This window comes from Lottia gigantea (assembly GCF_000327385.1).
Source record: "Lottia gigantea unplaced genomic scaffold LOTGIsca_5, whole genome shotgun sequence".
Lineage (NCBI taxonomy): Eukaryota > Metazoa > Mollusca > Gastropoda > Lottiidae > Lottia > Lottia gigantea.
Genome location: NW_008709715.1, coordinates 4,611 through 25,681, shown reverse-complemented (window position 1 = coordinate 25,681; position 21,071 = coordinate 4,611). Strand labels below are relative to the sequence as shown.

The 21,071-nt window shown below is 31.9% G+C and overlaps 3 protein-coding genes across 3 annotated transcripts; 1 reads left to right on the top strand and 2 right to left on the bottom strand.

The window, feature by feature from the left end:
• The first annotated feature begins 480 nt into the window (after nt 1-480).
• LOTGIDRAFT_203131 (hypothetical protein) lies at nt 481-7,328 on the top strand. The gene is made up of 7 exons (XM_009061709.1): nt 481-589; nt 1,377-1,502; nt 2,156-2,268; nt 4,813-4,880; nt 5,381-5,479; nt 5,672-5,732; nt 5,999-7,328. Exons 2-7 carry the CDS (start codon nt 1,404-1,406, stop codon nt 6,042-6,044), a joined length of 486 nt encoding a protein of 161 aa, XP_009059957.1. The 5' UTR covers nt 481-589; nt 1,377-1,403; the 3' UTR covers nt 6,045-7,328.
• A 1,441-nt stretch (nt 7,329-8,769) lies between these two features.
• Nucleotides 8,770-8,958, bottom strand: LOTGIDRAFT_70673 (hypothetical protein; the record flags this gene model as incomplete). Its single annotated transcript, XM_009061690.1, has 1 exon — nt 8,770-8,958. A coding segment is annotated over one exon (189 nt), but the record flags the coding sequence as incomplete, so codon positions are not given.
• A 9,419-nt stretch (nt 8,959-18,377) lies between these two features.
• LOTGIDRAFT_106337 (hypothetical protein) lies at nt 18,378-21,071 on the bottom strand (the record flags this gene model as incomplete). Its single annotated transcript, XM_009061708.1, has 7 exons — nt 18,378-18,725; nt 18,869-19,072; nt 19,332-19,445; nt 19,597-19,652; nt 19,972-20,207; nt 20,472-20,593; nt 20,940-21,071. Coding segments are annotated over 7 exons (1,212 nt in total), but the record flags the coding sequence as incomplete, so codon positions are not given.

Here is a 21,071-nt window from a genome sequence, read left to right as displayed (position 1 = left end):
TAAACTGCAGTCAAGGAAACTTGTGCACAGCCTTATCAATTGTTTCCAGAATAAAATTGTAAATTCAAAAATAATAGAAAAGACAGTGTTTGAATTAGTAAAAAAAAAAATTTCAAAAAGCTTTTACTGGGATTCGAACACTCGACCAGGAAGCTTCCGAGCAAGCCCCAAAACCACTAGGTTAGTGAGACCTATGTTACAGAGTTGGGGTTAGCTAGGGTTTGGGGAATTATGAAATATGGTATGCTGTGTGCCACATTATTGCAACATTTATATCTATCAGTTTACATTATTTTTTAATGGAAATGTACGGACAAAGCCTGTAGAAACGAACTATTATGTTTATCTTATTTAGATGATTCGAAAAATCACAACTGGATTTTGTAACTGTCGATCGAAGGGAGGTAACCATAATTATAGATTTATTATCTCCCATAAAAGTAGTTTTCATTACTCGTGAAAAGAAAACAGAAAAGGTTGCCATTGAAAAAAGGAAAATGTGAATATATTGACAAATCATCACAAGATTTGTTATAATATAAATATCTTTTGAAATTAATTATTACACTTTTCAGCGTTCTTTTGTAAGGTACTGTTCCAATGTTTATTATTTGTAAGTTCTGTGTTTCTGTGTGAGTTTCCGTCGTCACAAGCGAAAACGTCAACACTGTAGGAATTGTCCGTCGTCACAAGGGAAAACGTCAACACTGTAGGAATTGTTCGACTTCAAGCACTAAATGAAATGCATATAATGTCCTGTTTATTAGGCAATGTCTGGGGATTGTGAATCATGCTAGGCTATGTTAATTAATCTACAATAAGGCGTTAATTACCCTTCTTGGCCACCAGTGAAATAAATACTACAGGCGGTATGAACGCTACCATCTACTTTGACCCTAAAATGTCAATGATATGTTTGGAGTTACTCTGTCTACACTGTATCACCCCTAAAGACATCATTTACAGGCTACTTCTGAACTGTAAATATGTATCAAAAATCTCAGTCCATGGCTGAACAAAATACCACTGGTATATAAGTATGGTGAGAGGATAGAGCAAGTCTTGACTTTAGTTTGAGTCTGATACAGGTAGTGATAATGTTAGGTAGGCCTACTGTTTATGATATATAGAGTCATGACTTTTGATACGGATACTGAAAATGAAATATATCTACAACTATTTTATATATGTGTGTGTGTCTTTTGTTTTTTTTTTTAAAACATTATGTGCGCTAAAGAGCAACTTTACTGTTGTAAATACCAGCGCGATATAAATAGATTGTTATTATTATTATTATTATTATAAAGTGAAAAATGATTTATTGAAGACTACCCGGTGTCTAATATCATTCCAATATGACATTTTTCTTATTATAGGCTTAGATTGAGATAAATAGTTCCAAAATGTCTGGTTTCCTTGATAACTGTCAATGGCCAAAATGTGATTGTATAGAATTAGGTGAAAGAAGAAATTATGTTGCCTCTGTAATTTCTGGTGTTATGGTAAGTACTGGTTCATGTATTTATGTAGCTTTATGGAAGTAGATACAACACTACTGCATATAAGTCAAAATGCGTTAAGCTTAGGGCACATGAATGGTTTGGTCGCTGATTTTTGTCGCAGACTAGAGTCTTGTCAAGATATTATTCACCGACCGATTTAAAGTTGTTCATACCTGTCACCATTTTGTGATGTCATTATGTTTAAAATTTTGATATGATAATATTTATTATTTCATAATAATAAACAAATTATTTTATTTATTGTATCATATAAAAATAGAACTTCTCTTATTGGATGATGACGCTCTATGGAGCTTGGCTCATCGTAGGGCGGTCAAATGAAAAAAACAATCACCAAAAAATGACTGATTATTATCAAACATGTTTGCCCTAAGCATTATGCCTATTGCCATCTTTGTAGACCTACTTACATACCATGATCTCCACGTTGGTGTATTTATGTCAGCAACACATTTACTGTTGATGCAAAGTCTATGATAGGCATCTTATTTGCAAGACGAAATGAAATTTTATATTGTTATTTAAAAAAAAGTATTGGTATGATATTGATATGAATAAAATATGTTTTGCTATATCTTTTGCTTTTGATAGTTGCTTGACTTGTTTGATACTATATTCATTGTTATTTTTAGTTTTTCACTGGTTGGTGGATGGTTATTGATGCTGCAGCTGTATATCCTTCATCAGCTGATTTCAATCATGCCTATCATACACCGGGTGTTATATCAACTATAGCATTCTTTCTGTAAGTAATATAATATAGAACTATTTTATCATACACCAGGTGTCATATCAACTATAGCGTTCTTTCTGTAAGTAATACACTATAGAAAAATCCTATCATACATCAGGTGTCTTATCAACTATAGCATTCTTTCTGTAAGTAATACACTATAGAAAAATCCTATCATACATCAGGTGTATTATCAACTATAGCATTCTTTCTATAAATTCTACTACATAACTATCTTATACACTTAGTGTATTGTCAAATATAGCATTCTTTCTGTAAGTAATATACTAAAAACTATTTTATCATACACCAGGTATAATATCAACTATAGCATTCTTTCTGTAAGTAATACACTATAGAAAAATCCTATCATACACCAGGTGTTATATCAACTATAGCATTCTTTCTGTAAGTAATACACTATAGAAAAATCCTATCATACATCAGGTGTATTATCAACTATAGCATCCTTTCTGTAAGTAATACACTATAGAAAAATCCTATCATACATCAGGTGTATTATCAACTATAGCATTCTTTCTGTAAGTAATATACCAAAGAACTTTTTTATCATGTACCAGGTGTCATATCAACTATAGCATTCTTTCTGTAAGTAATATAATATAGAACTATTTTCTCATACACCAGGTGTCATATCAACTATAGCATTCTTTCTGTAAGTAATACACTATAGAAAAATCCTATCATACATCAGGTGTATTATCAACTATAGCATTCTTTCTGTAAGTAATATACTAAAGAACTTTTTTATCATGTACCAGGTGTTATATCAACTATAGCGTTCTTTCTGTAAGTAATATAATATAGAACTATTTTCTCATACACCAGGTGTCATATCAACTATAGCATTCTTTCTGTAAGTAATATAATATAGAACTATTTTCTCATACACCAGGTGTTATATCAACTATAGCATTCTTTCTGTAAGTAATATAATATAGAACTATTTTCTCATACACCAGGTGTTATATCAACTATAGCATTCTTTCTGTAAGTAATATAATATAGAACTATTTTCTCATACACCAGGTGTCATATCAACTATAGCATTCTTTCTGTAAGTAATATAATATAGAACTATTTTCTCATACACCAGGTGTCATATCAACTATAGCATTCTTTCTATAATGGTTCTACTACATAACTTTTTTTTCATACACCAGGTATAATATCAACTATAGCGTTCTTTCTGTAAGTAATACACTATAGAAAAATCCTATCATACATCAGGTGTTATATCAACTATAGCATTCTTTCTGTAAGTAATACACTATAGAAAAATCCTATCATACATCAGGTGTATTATCAACTATAGCATTCTTTCTATAAATTCTACTACATAACTATCTTATACACTTAGTGTATTGTCAAATATAGCATTCTTTCTGTAAGTAATATACTAAGAACTATTTTATCATACACCAGGTATAATATCAACTATAGCATTCTTTCTGTAAGTAATACACTATAGAAAAATCCTATCATACACCAGGTGTTATATCAACTATAGCATTCTTTCTGTAAGTAATACACTATAGAAAAATCCTATCATACATCAGGTGTATTATCAACTATAGCATCCTTTCTGTAAGTAATACACTATAGAAAAATCCTATCATACATCAGGTGTATTATCAACTAAAGCATTCTTTCTGTAAGTAATATACTATAGAAAAATCCTATCATACACCAGGTGTCATATCAACTATAGCATTCTTTCTGTAAGTAATATAATATAGAACTATTTTATCATACACCAGGTGTCATATCAACTATAGCATTCTTTCTGTAAGGAATATAATATAGAACTATTTTATCATACACCAGGTGTTATATCAACTATAGCATTCTTTCTGTAAGTATTGTACTATGGAACTATCTTATCGGACACATGTGTCATATCAACTATAGCATTCTTTCTGTAAGTAATACACTATAGAAAAATCCTATCATACACCAGGTGTTATATCAACTATAGCATTCTTTCTGTAAGGAATATAATATAGAACTATTTTATCATACACCAGGTGTTATATCAACTATAGCATTCTTTCTGTAAGTATTGTACTATGGAACTATCTTATCGGACACATGTGTCATATCAACTATAGCATTCTTTCTGTAATTATTCTAGTACAGAACTATCTTATCATACACCATGTATGATGTGTCATATCAACTATAGCATTCTTTCTGTAATTAGTCTACTACAAAACTACCTTATCATATAGATATATGTCATATCAGCTAAACATTCTTTTTGTATACATGTATATTTGTTATTTAGCCATCCATCAAAGAATGTACATAGATAATTTTTGTTTTTACTATATTTAGCTATTTTTGGTTTCATTCATCAGATTTTACTATTGTATCTAATAGATGTATTATATCAACTTCAGATATAAAGTTATCTTATGCCATATTATTCACCCAAAGACTGCAATGTCTAAAATATATTGTTAGTAGATAATAACAAAGGTTCCCTATCAATATCTAAAATTTTGGAGTTTTTTTCATCTATTTATATTTTAGGATGAACTCTGTGTCTACTGGTCAAATAAGAGGTGAATCTTATACTAATGGTTGTTTAGGTCAAACTGGTAAGTTTTCATTTTGTTTAAGATCCACAATAGTTTAGTAACTTAAGTCTGGTTCAAAAGACAGACTTTTGTCCATGAAACATTATTTCTGTTTCAGAATAAATGTTTCTGATTTTCAAACTTGTTTAGTTAACTAACACACTCCTTAGAATTGATGTTGTCTTCTTGTAATGTATTATTAATGTTCAAAAAAGCAAAAGAAAAAGGAAGGAACGACTACATTTTATAAGGATAACAACTTAGTGTCACAGATGATCCTTTCTACCAACTGGTCCTTGGCCCAATCTCTTGGAATTGATCTTTCTGGGATTATCTGTACCCAGTTACAGCTGGATTGACAAGGAATTATGAGTGAAGATGACTTATTCAAAGTCCTTAGACTTCCACACACTGATCAAGATAATTCAATGCTGAAATATATAGATATAGATACTGTTGTTTTCAGTGTTGAAATATCAAATATTTCCTGTTGTAATACTTTAATGTCATTATTTTTCCAGGTGCTAGAGTTTGGCTATTTTTTGGATTCTTGTTAGCATTTGGAGCTCTCATTGCTGCTTGTTGGATTTTGTTTGGTTTTTATGTAGTAGGAAATCATGGTAGGTTAAAAATCATTTAATTCAAAAACAAAATTCTCAACTTATAGCAAAATAAAATTGTGCACAATTTACTACCAAACTGTTCTTTCTGAGCTTTCTAGTTTTTGAATTGATACTCATTAAAATGTAAGGAACAATTTTTGAGTTCAGAACACACTCTTTTTATAATTTGATATCTTAATTTTTTTGTAGGTGATATACCTGATTGGCCTGGAATTGCTGTGTTTCTTCAAAATGCTTTGATTTTCTTCAGGTGAGTTGAAATTACACTGGAAACATTTACTTATTTTTGTATATCTAAACTGTCTATTTTTAAAATACTCATTGGAAGGTATATCTTCCAGTTAACGAAAAGCTTGATTTGATCAGAATAAACATAAGAACTTTAAAAAACAGAGCTTAATTGTCTAGATATGTTACAGTTCTCCTTCTTAAAACAAGAAAAATAATTGTATCAATAAGCTTTCTGTAAGCTGTATGATTTTCTCAAATATATTGTATCTTCTTATTTTCTTGTAGTGGAATGGTGTTTAAATTTGGAAGAACAGAAGATCTGTGGGCCTAAAAACCTTATTGTTGGAATCAAATAATGTTCATAGTTTTTATATTCTTCTGTATATTGTAAATGTTAATATCTTTGTTGTAAATTTATTATGTAAATAACCACAATATTTATGTACGTAAATAGGTTTTAATAGCATGTCTGTCAGCCATACAAACTGCATCTTATTTTGAATAATCTTAAATTAGTTATTTGACTTCTAGTTCTCTTACAATTCAACAAAATCGCAATGCGAAGTTTTTAATGAATTAAAGATGGGTTTCCTTATTTTTTAGTGTCAAATTATGCAAACTATTTGATTAATTAGTGTTACTAATGAATTATCATGTATTCTTAATAATATCATTAAGTTCTTATTGCATATGATTAAGAGTTTTAACCAACCATAAATTTCAATGTATGTATAGTCTGGATAAACAAAAAAAGACTTTTTGACCTTCACTCATTGGAATTCTGCTGACAATTCTCCATAATTAATTATGGACATGTGAGACAAACTGGTATTATTCGAAGTTATTAGAACACCTCCACTTATTATTCATATAAGTATTAGCATTATCATTTTCATAAGTAAAAATAAGGGAACCCATCTTTAACATAAGGTAAACCATCTTTAACATAAGGTGAACTTACACAGTTGTACATATTAAAATGTAGAAGAATAAGAAGTCAGATTTTAATTTTAAAATGATACAAATGGCTAAAATTTAGCTCTTTCGTGTAATAAAGTAATTTCTTTCTTAATCAGAGACTAGGTTACTTGTCAGTTTAAAATTTCAAAAAATTGCAAATGCGTACAAATTCAAAAGTTATAACCAAATAGATATTTGGAGTTCTAGATCGAAAACAAAACTAAGAAATTTATTAATCTATTTCTTTACATAAGTAGCATGCAACAATTGTGCTGATCTATGCTTTTTTAGCTTCTGTTGTGAATTACTGTTCATTAAACAATATCATGCCTAGTTGCTTTCTCATACCACATTTCTGTGGACGTGTATTGATGGCACCCGAGTCCCATTCACATGTTTACATTTCCTCGTAAACAGTTTCAGGCGATTTGGAGAGCAGAGTTTTAGGGAGAATTTTTGACATTTCCAGTATTATTTCAAGTGATTCTTTAAACCATTCCAACTAATTAACCTTTGGATAGTATCATGCAAACTCTCGCCTTGCGTTATTCAATTCTTGACCAATTTGCTGTACAATGTCGTTAATTGGTAATTCATTTTTCATGTGCATCGTCTCGAACAAATAGATATTCAATGAAGTCCTGTTTGAATTCTGCCATGGAGTTATGATTGATATGCTGGTGAATTTAATCAGTGTATAGCATTCTGTAAGACTTTAATTCATAAGGGAGCAATATTGTGTTTCCAGTGGCTTTTGTAGAAACATTAGGTGAGGGGTCGAGCGGGGGCCACAAATGGATATTGATGACGTTTAGTGGTACATGTACACGTAGCTATGTATTGAGACCAGTTTATAATAAATATATAACATTTTATTATCATGAACATTAAAGACATCAAGCGCTTGATTTGTTGAAGAAAATTGTTCTTGAAATAAACCAAAAATATCACACAAAAATAATTCAGTCTAAAGTCAATATCCTCAATAAGTTATGAATTTCAGCAAATCTCATTTGAAACGTTAAAATTTGACCTTTGTCATTTGAAAATTAACCAAACGAGCGGAAATATGTTCATTGTCATGGAACATCCAAACTTTTTGATATTTTCATCGTAAGTTTGTACATTGAATAACAGCCCAAATTTGATCTGAAGAGATATGAACGAATCTGAACTTTCCAATCAAAACATAGTGTTACAGTCTTATCCAATAAAACCAACACGACAAGTGTAACCAAGGTCTGTATCCAATTACCAAATCTATGGTAACAGTTTAGTCTGATAGCAGAAGCAAACAAGGCTTCCATCTGACATACACCAATTTTGTCGTCATAGAAAAGGCTGTCATCACCAGTTAAAAGTTCGAAGGTGGCGAATATCCTTATTGTACAGGATTAGGGTTAGGTGGACAGATATATTTCTGATTTCGAAGTAACAATTGATTTCACCATCCATAAAAGGTAATTTCTGTCAGATATTACAATTGATATTAAATCGTATAAGACGATTCCAAAGCTGCATGCTTGGAGCAATGAACAAACCACACCGAACTGATAAAATATTTCAAAACAAATCACACATTATACTATGATGCTGAAAGTCACGTTCTGTCCTTGAAAAAATCAGGATAAGTATTTTGGTGGCTGATGTGGTTTCTCTTGATGGACACTGGGTGGTAGATACGGTGGTGCACTATGAGAATGAGGATAACTCGAACAGCTACAGGATGATGACGTACAAGTTATTGTCAAGGGTGTTTGCAGATGAGATGATGAAGACGATACAGATAAGTTGTTTGTCGTTGGTGGTACTGGTAAGTGACGCACCGATGGTGGTATTGACAAGTGGTGTGTCGTTGGTGGTATGGGTAGGTGGTGTGTCGTTGATGGTACGGGTAAGTGGTGGGCAGGCGGTGGTGAGGGATACGTAAAGCCATGTGGAACCCCTACAATAGACGCTGTTGGTGGAGGAGATAGTGGTATATAAGGAGATGGTACTGAAAGATGTCCTAAACTTGCTGCTGGCAATCTCGGATGATGCTGGGGACCGTTTCTATACATATCATCTAATAAATGTCGTAGTTCCTCTACAGTTTTAGTTAACATACTGATATAGTTTTTAGCCAACGATAAAGTCGCAATTTTGGAGATTTTCCTCACTGATGGACCTTTAGCATAAGGCATGACGTTTCTTAACTCCTCCATAGCCAAATTCAAATCATGCATTCTTTTTCTTTCGCGACCGTTGATTTTGGATCTCAATTCGTGAATCTCATCATCATTTAGTCCACGTAATGTATAACTCGTTTTCCTTTTACCATCTCCAGATTCGCTGATCGAATTAGAATCTTCATGATCGTCATCTCCTATCACATCTATATATTCTCTACTTTCCTCTGAAGGCGTCATTTTGAAAACCCTTTCTTCCACTTATATGAAATACTTTTCCTTGTTCACTATTTACTAGTTCAGATGTAAATAGTTTAGCAGTGCCCTTTTCTACTTAAATATGCGACGTACGGATCACCCGTGGTGACTAACTGGGCGTGACTTAAGTACAATAGGAAAGAAAAGAGGATCAACCAATAACAAATAAAACCAAAGATTAAGAGTAAACTTATGACACTGTTAGTGTGAACATTTGATGTGATTGACAGTTTGTGACGGTTTGCTATTGGTTATTAACACTTGTTGACAATCTAATTTACTTTATTTACAAAACATCTTAATGATAATTTTGGTCCCTATTGAGAAATCTCAATTCCAAATAACTAACTAACATTATAATATATTCAGGTTTATTCTGATGAAAAATGTTAAGCAAATTGTATCATGCAATCTTCGATTTCCTCAAAAATCTTCTTCTTACAATAAAATAACAGTGAGCATTCAGAATGTTTCTGGAAGTTTTCGTGATTTTCTCTAAATGGACAAGCAAATCAAAATGTCTAAACTGATTTTGGCAATCGTACCTTAAGCAGTAAAATATCCGAAATGTTATTCAAGAGCGAACTATGAATGAAACTGTTGAAAAAGTTTAAATAAAAACTGTCGAAATAAAATACCATAAGCTCCATTCATAAAATTCAGACAAAATCAAATATATACGGTATTTATTTTGTATCCATTAAAATAGATTTAAAAATTGTTGTACCTGATAATATCCTAGCAGAAACTATATAATATATACTATATAAACTGTTTTAAATTTGAGAAAGGTGGGGTGGGTGAGTTTTTTTTAGGCTTAATTAGCGTCAGGTACACGTAATCTATGTTTCTTATAATATTTTTATTTATTATGTTTCAAAAATTATAACAAACATCATGTTGATATGATGAATATATAATTACTGTCATCATAATTAATATATTATTAATATTGAATATTAATTGCAATTAAAAAGTCGTGAATAATACGAGTTTGATTAATAAGATAATAGTATAATAAGTATTAAATAGAATCAGTGATTATTATTACATACGTCAATACCTTTACTGTGAAGTCAACCAAACGATCACTTCATAATTCTTAGCGGCTTTTCACCGTCTCTAAAGACTAAATTATATCACCTTAAACAGATTGTTTACACCTTGTCAAAATACTTATATTAGTACTTACTGTATTTTGTCAATATACTGATTATGTTAATGTTATTATCCTACAACGGTGATTGCACTTAACATACCCTATACCATATTAGCTTAAAGTTGACAGGAAAACAAAAGAGCAATAATTTCCTTTTTAAAGAAATTTTTATTTTTGGATTGCATAAAATATCGAGATAAAGTTTAATCTCAATTGCTTGCACCTGTGTCTAATGTTTTTATATTTTGAATAAACACATTTCACCAGAAAATGACCCAAATTTTGAACTCAGAGTTTCATTTTTTAAATAAAATTATTTTCATGAACCTGAGGAAAATTAAACGCTCTCAATACAATTTTGGAGTTCAAATTGCAATTGCTGGTCAGACAGTAATCTTTGATTTATGAGCGAGTTACTGAAGCCATAGTTTTTAGGGGTTTTTTTCCTGGTATAATATGGTACAGTTTTCGTTGGTATTGCGCTGTCAACGACCCTCACCTACCTCAAAATTTATTGTTGCCAGATCAACGTGTTCTAGAAGCTCGAGAATGAAAATAGTTAGAACTTTTAGATAAAGAGGACTTTTTATGGTTGAAAATAAAAAGGATTCAATAAAGATGTAGCGATATGAATCCCTTAATAGACAGTAAAATACGAGAAAGTCATCCTTTAATCATCCAGTATAAACATCTTGTTATCGTCAATTACCTTATTTACAGCTTAATAATCATGGCATGTCGCGTGTACTGTGTACGCTTTGCTCATTATTACATCAAGAGATTAAACTATCTAGAGTTAATGCAATGGTAGAATGGGCGGTGGCACCGTCCCATGCAATAGACATCCTTCTATCACACATTGAATTTAATTTGCAATATTTGCCAACTATGTTATGAAATATCGGAACCATATTAGTAATGGTGAGTGTGGTATACGCTTAAAGTTAAAGAAGCTTAAAGTATTCCCTTTACAGGTACAATTGAGTATTTCCATCTTATTATGTAAGGGAGGCTTGGGCTAGTTCGGCCATTTTTCGGAAATTCGCTGTGTGTAAAAGACTTAAAGATTAAATTTCTCTGGAAACATATCAGAAAAAAAAGACATTGAAGTCGCTTTCAAAAACGGGTAGGAGTAAGCTCGGTCACTCCCTGGGACAAGTTTTATCAAACGTTGAAATATTGAAACAATTATCATACAACAGTAGCAGTAAGTCTTCATATTATCAATTTCATTCATCATCAGAGTCGAAGTTATGGAAGATATAACCGATCATGTGATAAGTATCCACATACTGTTTGTGTGACCACGTTTTTACATGGGATCAACCAATGGCAACGGGATGTGCTATGCGAGGCGTTTTTACATTCGAATGTCTAAACCCAGACTTCATTTCTAGTCTAGACGAAAATTCCTTCTATAGCCTTTCAAATGGTTAGATTAATGGTTGACCTTGCCCCTGTCAAAATAACCGGACTTGCCCCATTCGGCCTTTTTTTCATAACACATGGTATCAACTGACTGCGTCAACGAATTAAGCAAAAGTAACTAAGATTGTAAGAGGCATTATCTTACCAAACTTCATATTTAAAGTCATCATTGTTAATTAATATGTGATGTAGTAAATGCCAGAAAAGTAGACGAAACAATTTCACCTTTGGTCATTAAATCAAGGCTAGTGAACATCGTAATTTTGTCTGATTCTGGCAATCTACCGTCAGGTGTTGGTGGTAGTTACTTATCAACGAATGTCAGACTTGCCCCATAGCCGAACTAACCCGGTCTCTAATTTTTTAAATATTTTCGTATGATTTATTTTAAATAGAATTTGCAATGTATAATTCCGAAATCTGCAGGCAGCAGTAGTTATTATGGTAATATTACATATTGCCGAAAGACATAGTTATGCTTCGAACTGCCATTCGCTTTGAGCAATGTAGAGGTAATACATTTTTATAGAAGATGATGATCTCAAAAAGACGACTAAAGATTCATCAAGAAAGTGTTTACGATTTACAAAATAGAGGAGTAATCATGACAACTGCTCCTTGTTAGTACTATAAAGAGTTAACTATAAGTCGGTAATGTTTTTAACTAGTTATCATCAGTTGTAAAACAGAGTAATTGTGAGGTGATTGATGGAAATAATAACAAGGCCGACAATAATGATGCTATAAAAGTTTTAACTTGTCACTATAGCTTTGAGCTACCTTAGTGTAATGTTGCGACTCTTCTACAGCTTGTACAAAAGTAAAAAGATTTCCAAGACGTATACACTACTTTGTAGCGTAACTTCTTAATCTTGTTCAAATCATAAACTAAGATGATAACTTGCATTTCATTCTATTTTAGATACATATCGCCTTCATACTAAATGATACCACTGTTTTTTTTTCCAAAGTCAAAGATCGAGGTAATGATCTGTTTGAAAAAGCAATTTAAAAAATGCAAAATTTCAAATTGTTTACTAAATATAACTGTGTATTGTTACCAAGACCATTAAGTCAAACATTTATATAGACAAACTTGGTATAAATAATTAATGAACTCTGTCATTGAAAGGACGCAACAGATTGACAAAGATGGTAAAATAAGGGATCTAGATCAAATTACGATCACAACTATAAATATTGTTAATATCAACATCTTTACATATAAGAAATGAAGCATATTTAATACACTCTGGGGTTCCTTTAACTCCCTAGGCATAACACATACCATAGCCATAATGTATTAAATGATGCATACCATAATTCTATTGAGAACAGAGTGTGAGAACTCTAATTATAAAATATGTCCTTAAACCATTAGTCTTTGATACCATCTGGATTCACCTTTGGTTTTGTCAAAATAAAACATTATTTTCACACTTCTAGTTAATTTAATTTTGGGCTATTTGAAAAAATGAAGTATTTTGCGCTATGAATTAAATTGGTGTATGGGGAAACTAAGTGGGGACAAACTTCATGGAGAAGAACAAAAGGAGACTTACTTTTATTGATATTTGCAACGTTGTTATTAATGACAGTGTGCACCGAGCTGTTTTTGAAAACCATAAATACCTATTCGATGAAGTTCACAAAACAAGGATACTACATTTATATTGACTTTAAGAGATCAAATTTGACATCACAATACATATAGTTGTTAATATATTGTTGACCACTGCGGTAGACAAGTTTCAGTCACAATTCCGGTGTTTATGAAGATGGTGCGATATCTAAAATCAACGTTTACAACTGTCTCAAACAAGTTTTATACATCATTTTGCAGGCTATCTACTGTGTTAAATCGAATCGAAAATTTCAGAGATGAAATTCGAGATGTATTTAAAGGAGTCAATTATGAAAAGGTTGAACAGAATTGAAGAGAAGTGCGGTAGGGTTGGGAACGCCAAAGTTGATATGTTAATGCTTGAAAAATACCAAGACAAGAGGGATTTTGCTAGATCAAGTGATCACAAATACCGCTTGGTTTCTAACACACCATATATAAGTAGCAATTAAATTGCCCAATTTGCCCAAGGTGAATTCGGTAAGCACAGCAAACAAGGATCACATTACAGACTCTTGAAAATCAGTCCGTCTTCAAACACGCTAACTACTGCTTCTTACTTCTACGCCGATGAACGCGCAATCGCACGTGAAATTTTCTATCAAGTTAAGACTTGAGTCTATTCAATATTCTGTTATGATATAAAATGGTTGAAAATTGAAGATCATGGGTTTACTTACAAGTGGTCCAATTTACTATTTAGCAGGTGCTAACTCGGGAAGAGTAGAAACATTTAATTCAAACTAAGCAGACTAAGAACTCAAAAGCTACGTTAAAAGGCTTTGAACCCCAAAATATTTCAAAAATAAAACTCAAAATAGTAAAAGTAATTATCAGTCTAATTAACATAAGACCAAACTTTCGTTCCGTTTTTTATTAGTTCTATTAAACGAAAGTTTGGTCATATTAAAGATGGGTTTCCTTTTTTCTAGTGTCAAATTAAGCAAACTATTTGATTAATTGGTGTTCTAATGAATTATCATGTATTCTTAATCATATCATTATGTTCTTATTGAGTTTTAACCAATCACAAATGTCCATTATGTACAGTCTGGATAAACAAAAAAAATCTTTTTGACCTTTTTTGATCGGTCACTCATTGCAATTCTGCTGGTAATTCTCTTCTAATTTAGCTTATTATGAATTAATTAAGGACATGTGAGACAAACTGGTATTTTTCGAAGTCATTAGAACACCTCTGTACACTTTCTATTCATATAAGTATTAGCATTTTCATTTTCATAAATAAAAATAAGGGAACCCATCTTTAAAATCATACTGAGTAAGTATGTAAGAAAAATAAATTTATGTTGCATTTTACTATAGACATACAGAATAAATTTAGTTCCGGGATGTATCAGGGTGAATAAAACCCTTGAATATTTACTACTTATAAGGCTGAGTCATTTGTTAATATTCTAAGCTATAGGATATCTGGGGAAATAGAATAAAATATGAATCCAAGAAGATTCTATGTTAACATATTGGTCATTATGGTACTGAAGTACACGAGACTGAAGACATAATGCGATATTTAAACGACAGATTGTTAATGATGGTTTCTTAATCGGTACCATCTTATTAACCTGTTACTATCCCGTCTTCTATCTTTAACTACTATTTTATTCACTTCAAATTGGACCAACTGCCACGACGACACACAAGTTACTAAACAACTAATACTAAATTAGAGTAAACAAATAAATAAACAAGATTAAATCAAATGATTGTCATTTACTATGATAATTGCAGTTTTATAAACAGTCAACAATTGTTAGCTTTTAAATCAAAGAAAAGTGAACACAAGTTAAAAGATGTGAGTATAAGGCCCACCCTACACGACAACTAAATATTAACAGAAGGCCGAGACGGTAGAAAATTGAAAAACGTCCATTGAAAACAGCATGACATCTCTATCAATTTAAAATATTTGAGAAATCATAACAATTTGCGAGGTTCAAAGATGTTTGCTGTACAACCGCATCCTAATCAAATGGTCCGGAAAATTGACAGTTATTCTATAATGAAATTGAGTTCTACGTTTTACCTATCTGGACAATTGAAAACGTATAATACTGAAACCAATTCAAGATTTCTCTTCTGAATATTTTTTTGAAAAAAGTTATAGGGGCATTTCAGATCGTCTTGAAAGAAAAAGTACATTTGCTGACGACGAGCGCCGTAAATCAAAAACACCCTAATGAAAACTCAAGATTTTAGAACTCTTATTTCATTTTTTGCAAGTTTTGCAAATATTAAACCAATGTATGCAAAAGAATTACTACCACATTTTACTTCTTTCCGTGGCTCGTTAACCAGGCCTGTCGATTTCTGAAATGTTAATAAAATGATAAAAGAGTAGAGCAAAGAAAGAGAAACGGAAGTCCAAGTCTAAAATTTGTTTGTTTACTCTGCTGTGACACATTCAACTACAACAGTAAATACTTTGAAATTGTTTCATTAAAACACAGTGATGTAATGAACTGGTTGTTGACTTTATTAAGATATCAAACAATAGAGTCTAGAAGATGGTGGACTGATGCTTGATAGAATTACAATACATTGTACATGTCCCCTGCAGTAATTTAATCAATCCCCTGGGTATAGTATTTACTATGGTTATATTAACGTCACTTCCGTTCACTGTAACCTAATGAACAGATGGTTAACTAAGTTACTGTCATGTCATTGTACACATTCCTTTCAATTTATAAAAGGCCTACATATCTTCCGAAATCATATTATTTAAATGTATTTACAAATCTAGTTATTACCAAGAATCAAAATTTCATCCGAGGCAAAATTCCAGTCACCGAAGAGAAAATCTTATTTTAAAAACTTGTTCCATTGGAATTTTTTAAACCTTGGACATTTTGATCGACGGTTTGGTCGAAATACTGGATGAATAAATATTTGGGCCACATGATTGTAGACAATAACCCTTTCACATTCTAGAATGGTTTATCGGATGTTAAACTTTATCTTGTATAGAATTCTGAACATCAGTGACTTTAGACTTATAATAGATCCATATTTTCTCTGATTGTCGGTGAACATACAAACGATCAAAGAAAATAAGGACCACTTGACATGATTGAAAGACTAATCAAAACTAAAATGACTTTCAACTGGTATTTAATGATTTAAATTGTTATTTTTATTCAGTTTTGATAAACAAGTAAAGTGGTATGTTAGTCAATACTAGAAATACCCTAGGAATCAGTTTGAATACAATGGTTATGAAGGAGCGAGGCGTTAAACCCTCAGGCTAGACTGCCCTTTCTACCGCAGTACATTAACACTCATTGTCAGGCAGCGTGCTTCAGTTTAGAACATTTTCCGTTTGATAAGATTCAGATAATATGGAGGTCCTCCCATCCCCACATGGTTGACGATCTACTAAAAGAGGTAGTGGACCACTCGTTCTATTTTGCCTCTGGATATGTCTAAATTAGCTGACACTCTGAGAAAATCTTGTTGATGTTCAAAGACATCTTATAACAGAGGTTGTTCTATTCAGAAATACTAGAGGTTAATCTGGTGACATATTTCAGATACCAGTTGTCTCAGATTAAAATTGAATATAATCCTTAGTAATCACATTCTAACTTGTCAATGGTCCTTACTACTACAGCATCTCTTTCAGTATCATCGTGATGATAATTTAAACTGATCTGACATTTCCTATCGCTAATACTGTTCTCAGATTGTTGGCAGACTTCTGATGGCAAATTTACGCTTTTGCTACATGGGTAGATTACTAACTAAATTGATATAGAAACGGTAATATATTATCAAGATGTGGATAATATCGTATTGTTGCTAAAGGTACATCGGTAGAATGTTGCTTCTGTAAACCAATTCTTTTTTCCCTATTTCTGAAAGCAGAAAAGAAGTTTTTCATGTTTTGAAAATACAAAATGAAACTTGGCATCACTTAAGCATTTGACTTAGTGATTGTTTTTAGTTTGAAGGGTTTGACTAATTGACAGATAGAGTAGGTTTGAAGTAGTCAGTGACAGTAATTAACTATTCACTACAATAAACTACCATAGTACTGTCATTAGCTCTTATAATACCAGTACACAATGATTCTTACTGAAACACCAGTAGTCTATTGAAAGGGGAGTACCAGACAAGTAGGACCAGGCCTCTATAACACATGTTTACTGTAGAACAATATTAAATGATTGACAAGTCACTGTAGGATATCGCAGTTGTGAAATTGACAAGTGATAGGCAGCAATATGCACCAAATATGTTCACAATAATTTTATTCATACATACAAATCAATTAACGTTTTTTTATGAGTGCAGTGAATATCTTGATAATACGTTTACAGGTTTGGGATATTTTGTGAGACATACACTTTCAAAGAAGGTTAATTGAAATCTTGAAATTGACCACCAAAGAAAGTTGGTTTTCTTGATCGGGTTAGTGATAATGTTGCTGCACTGTATCAAGTATAGTCAACATAATCACTTTAAGACCGTCATAAATCAAAGAGACAAGGCCGTAATATTATACCTTTCACATTTCGAAAGTGTTCGTTTTCAATATCAAAGAATGATATTTGTAATGTCCAAACATACTGAATTGCAACTCTTCAAGTTACAATGTTTGTTTCAACGGTGTTCATTGTATTCTTCGGAAAATGCAACTATGCAGCAAATCGTCTTTAGACATTGTAAGCCTACCTCATGGCCTGGAAGTGATTGGAAATACTCTGGTCCACCAGACATGGGATTACACCATAATGAATCACGAACAAATTTGCTTATATCATTTGCATTAGTGAGCATGGGTATAACGGGTGAAGGGCGATAACTCCAGTCTTCATGTTTGTGGTCTGAACTAAATGTCAATGTATGGTACAAGCACATTTAGCTGGAACTTACGAATGGAACATCAACGGGCAGGCAACCAATGAGCCATGGCTGTATTTAACAAAAAATATTGCAATGAATGAAATATCACCATCATTTTATGAATAATTTATTATATCATATATTACACATAAATACATTAACAATTTCTTAACAAAAGTCAACTTTTGTACCACCATTTTAAATTGTCACAGAAAAACCATTGTCAGATTTATTGATCATTTTAATACTGCACACATTTTTCTCTAATTGTTGGCTATTATAGAGTCTAAAGTTCACATCAGGCCTTAAATTCATATTATTCCTATCACAATTTGTGGTTTCAGTCTGAGATTCAAGATAGATATTAAAGGGAGCAGTAGGTTCATGATTATTAAATGTTAAACTAAAATCACTAGTTAGTCTTTCCTCTAATAATGATGTTAAATTTAAAATATTATGTGGTAATATTGGACCAGTAATTTCTAAAATATTTGATTTAAATGAATTGCCTTCACTATCTGTCTGTTTAGCAGTTGAATGTTTGACCTGGAAAAGAAAGATAATGAAAGATTAGAAACACTGTAACATTCATGAAGTTGATATCAATATCATACAGTGTTAGAAGGATAGTGTGTCTAACTAACTCAAACACAAAAATAATTGCTACAGATAACATATTCAATACTGACCTTATATGATTTAAATGTAGAGCCTATAAAAGGTGTAGGTGACAGTATGGTTGGTGGTAGACCAGCTTGTTCACCACTACTAGCTATACAACTACGACAATTCAACAGGAAGTTAAACAACCCCTGTACTTCACTGCCTTGTATTAATAACATAGATTCTGGTCTGTTGTCAACTTTTCTATATCCTTCTTTTTGTCTGATTATCTTGGTAAAGGGGTGAATCGATATGAATTGTAATTGTATATACATATATATTGCACATAAAATTTATCACATTTTTCACTTCCTGTGGTTGTTAATGCAATGATCTTTGATGTACATGAACAAAATTCAAGTTGCTGAGCCTCTAAAGCGCAGATGAACAAACTATTACAAACATGCATAAACTTACAAGAGCAAAATAAATGCAAAAGCTTTGCAGTTCTGAACATATTTTGTTCAATCAAAAAGGATACATTTTAACCTTGTTTGGATCTAAAGATGGGAACTGTTTTTTATCCAGTCCCATACTCTCTAACCAAACCGACGCTCCTTCATCTGTATCTAAACAGTCTTCTCCACCATCATCTTCTGTGGTCTTACATTCTTTTTCTCTAGAAAATAAACACAGCTCAGAGCTCCTGTACTCCAAAGACCTAAAGATCAGTATAATGTAAGTAGAAACTAGCATGATGCATTTGCTTTTAAAACCAAATTAACCTTTGTACTTACACCTCATTTTCTTCAACCTCTCCTTCAATATTCATCTTCTTTTTCTCTAATATTGGCATAGAGTATTCAATACCTAGAGTTAAATAATATATAAATTATGGTATTCGAAATATTGGTCAAGGGAAAATGTCTCAATCAATTCAGCAAATATTCATCTCATTCATGCAAGCTGACCTTTTTTTTTTAATATTTATAATAATTATTTCAGAATTCTTTTTACAGCTGTTTTCACTATTAGTCTACTCTATACTGCAAACCTGAGCAACTGACATTGATTGCAATTTTCCAGTTGTGAATTTGCTCAAAACAACAGCAATTGATCAAGTATTCCCAGATGCTACTAATTGCCTCTTCCTCTTAAATGCTCCAATGCCCATAAGATAGATATATACCTTCTAATTTAAGAGCCTCTCTGAAACCTCTAGTAGTAGGCGACAGTAATGCTGTTATAGTAGAGTTCCCAGCTATACCTTGTCCACGAAATAATACAGTAAACTGATGGGTACAGATATAGAAATAGGGACAATAGTTACTGCGTAGTTGGTGGAATACAGAGGTGAAACTCTCAGACCAATCACTGAATAAACTTTTCTTTATATCTTCATTATTTACTATAACATTAGTTCGACTGGAAATAAATTGTTGGTTATTTCTAAATAAGCTGATTTGAAAATTATGTTATAATTAAGAAAATCTGTGAATAGAAGATGTTTCTATGATTTTCATTATCATAAATAAAAATACACAGGGACTGATTGATTGGAGAGTGAAATGTGAAAAGTTTTTTGTTATGATATATCGGTACTACTCCTGATTAAAAGCGTGAAATCTGAAGAGTAGTATACAATAAAATTGTTATCCGTTCTAACCGTGAAATTAACACTTTACATACCTTATTTTATTTTCTGAAACAATACGTGGAAACAATTTTGTCCAGGGTAAGTTTGGATGTTGCCAATATAATGAACATCTTTTAAAAGATGACTCTGGACTATCCCACTGAAATGAAGTTATCTAAGGAATGAATATCAATACCCATTAGAGGAAACAAACATTGCTTTTTCAGATGACAACACAAGGGATCAAGCAAAGCAGGTCATGTATTTTTGTCCCATAACTTTGAAACCATCCATCTTGGGATGTGCTGGATTTCCTTCTAGAGCACTTTTGCCATCTCTCTACAAAAAACCTTTATTGGGCCCACCCAACAACACAGTCAATGTTTATGAGAGGTCCCATTTTTATAAATCTTACTAAATTTTTGTCAAATTATCTTCAGGTTTGGTAAACTCATAATTCCACATAGCTACATAGTTATATAGTTGTTTCGATATTTCTAAATTCACAGAGGTATACCTACTTTATCTTGACAAGTAAGAAAACTCTGTAGACCTGTAGCTTCATCAAATGACTTCATGTTCATACACCATGATAAATTATCTGTACTAGCAATACGTAACTTAGACTTTAAACTCCAATCAATAGGTATTTT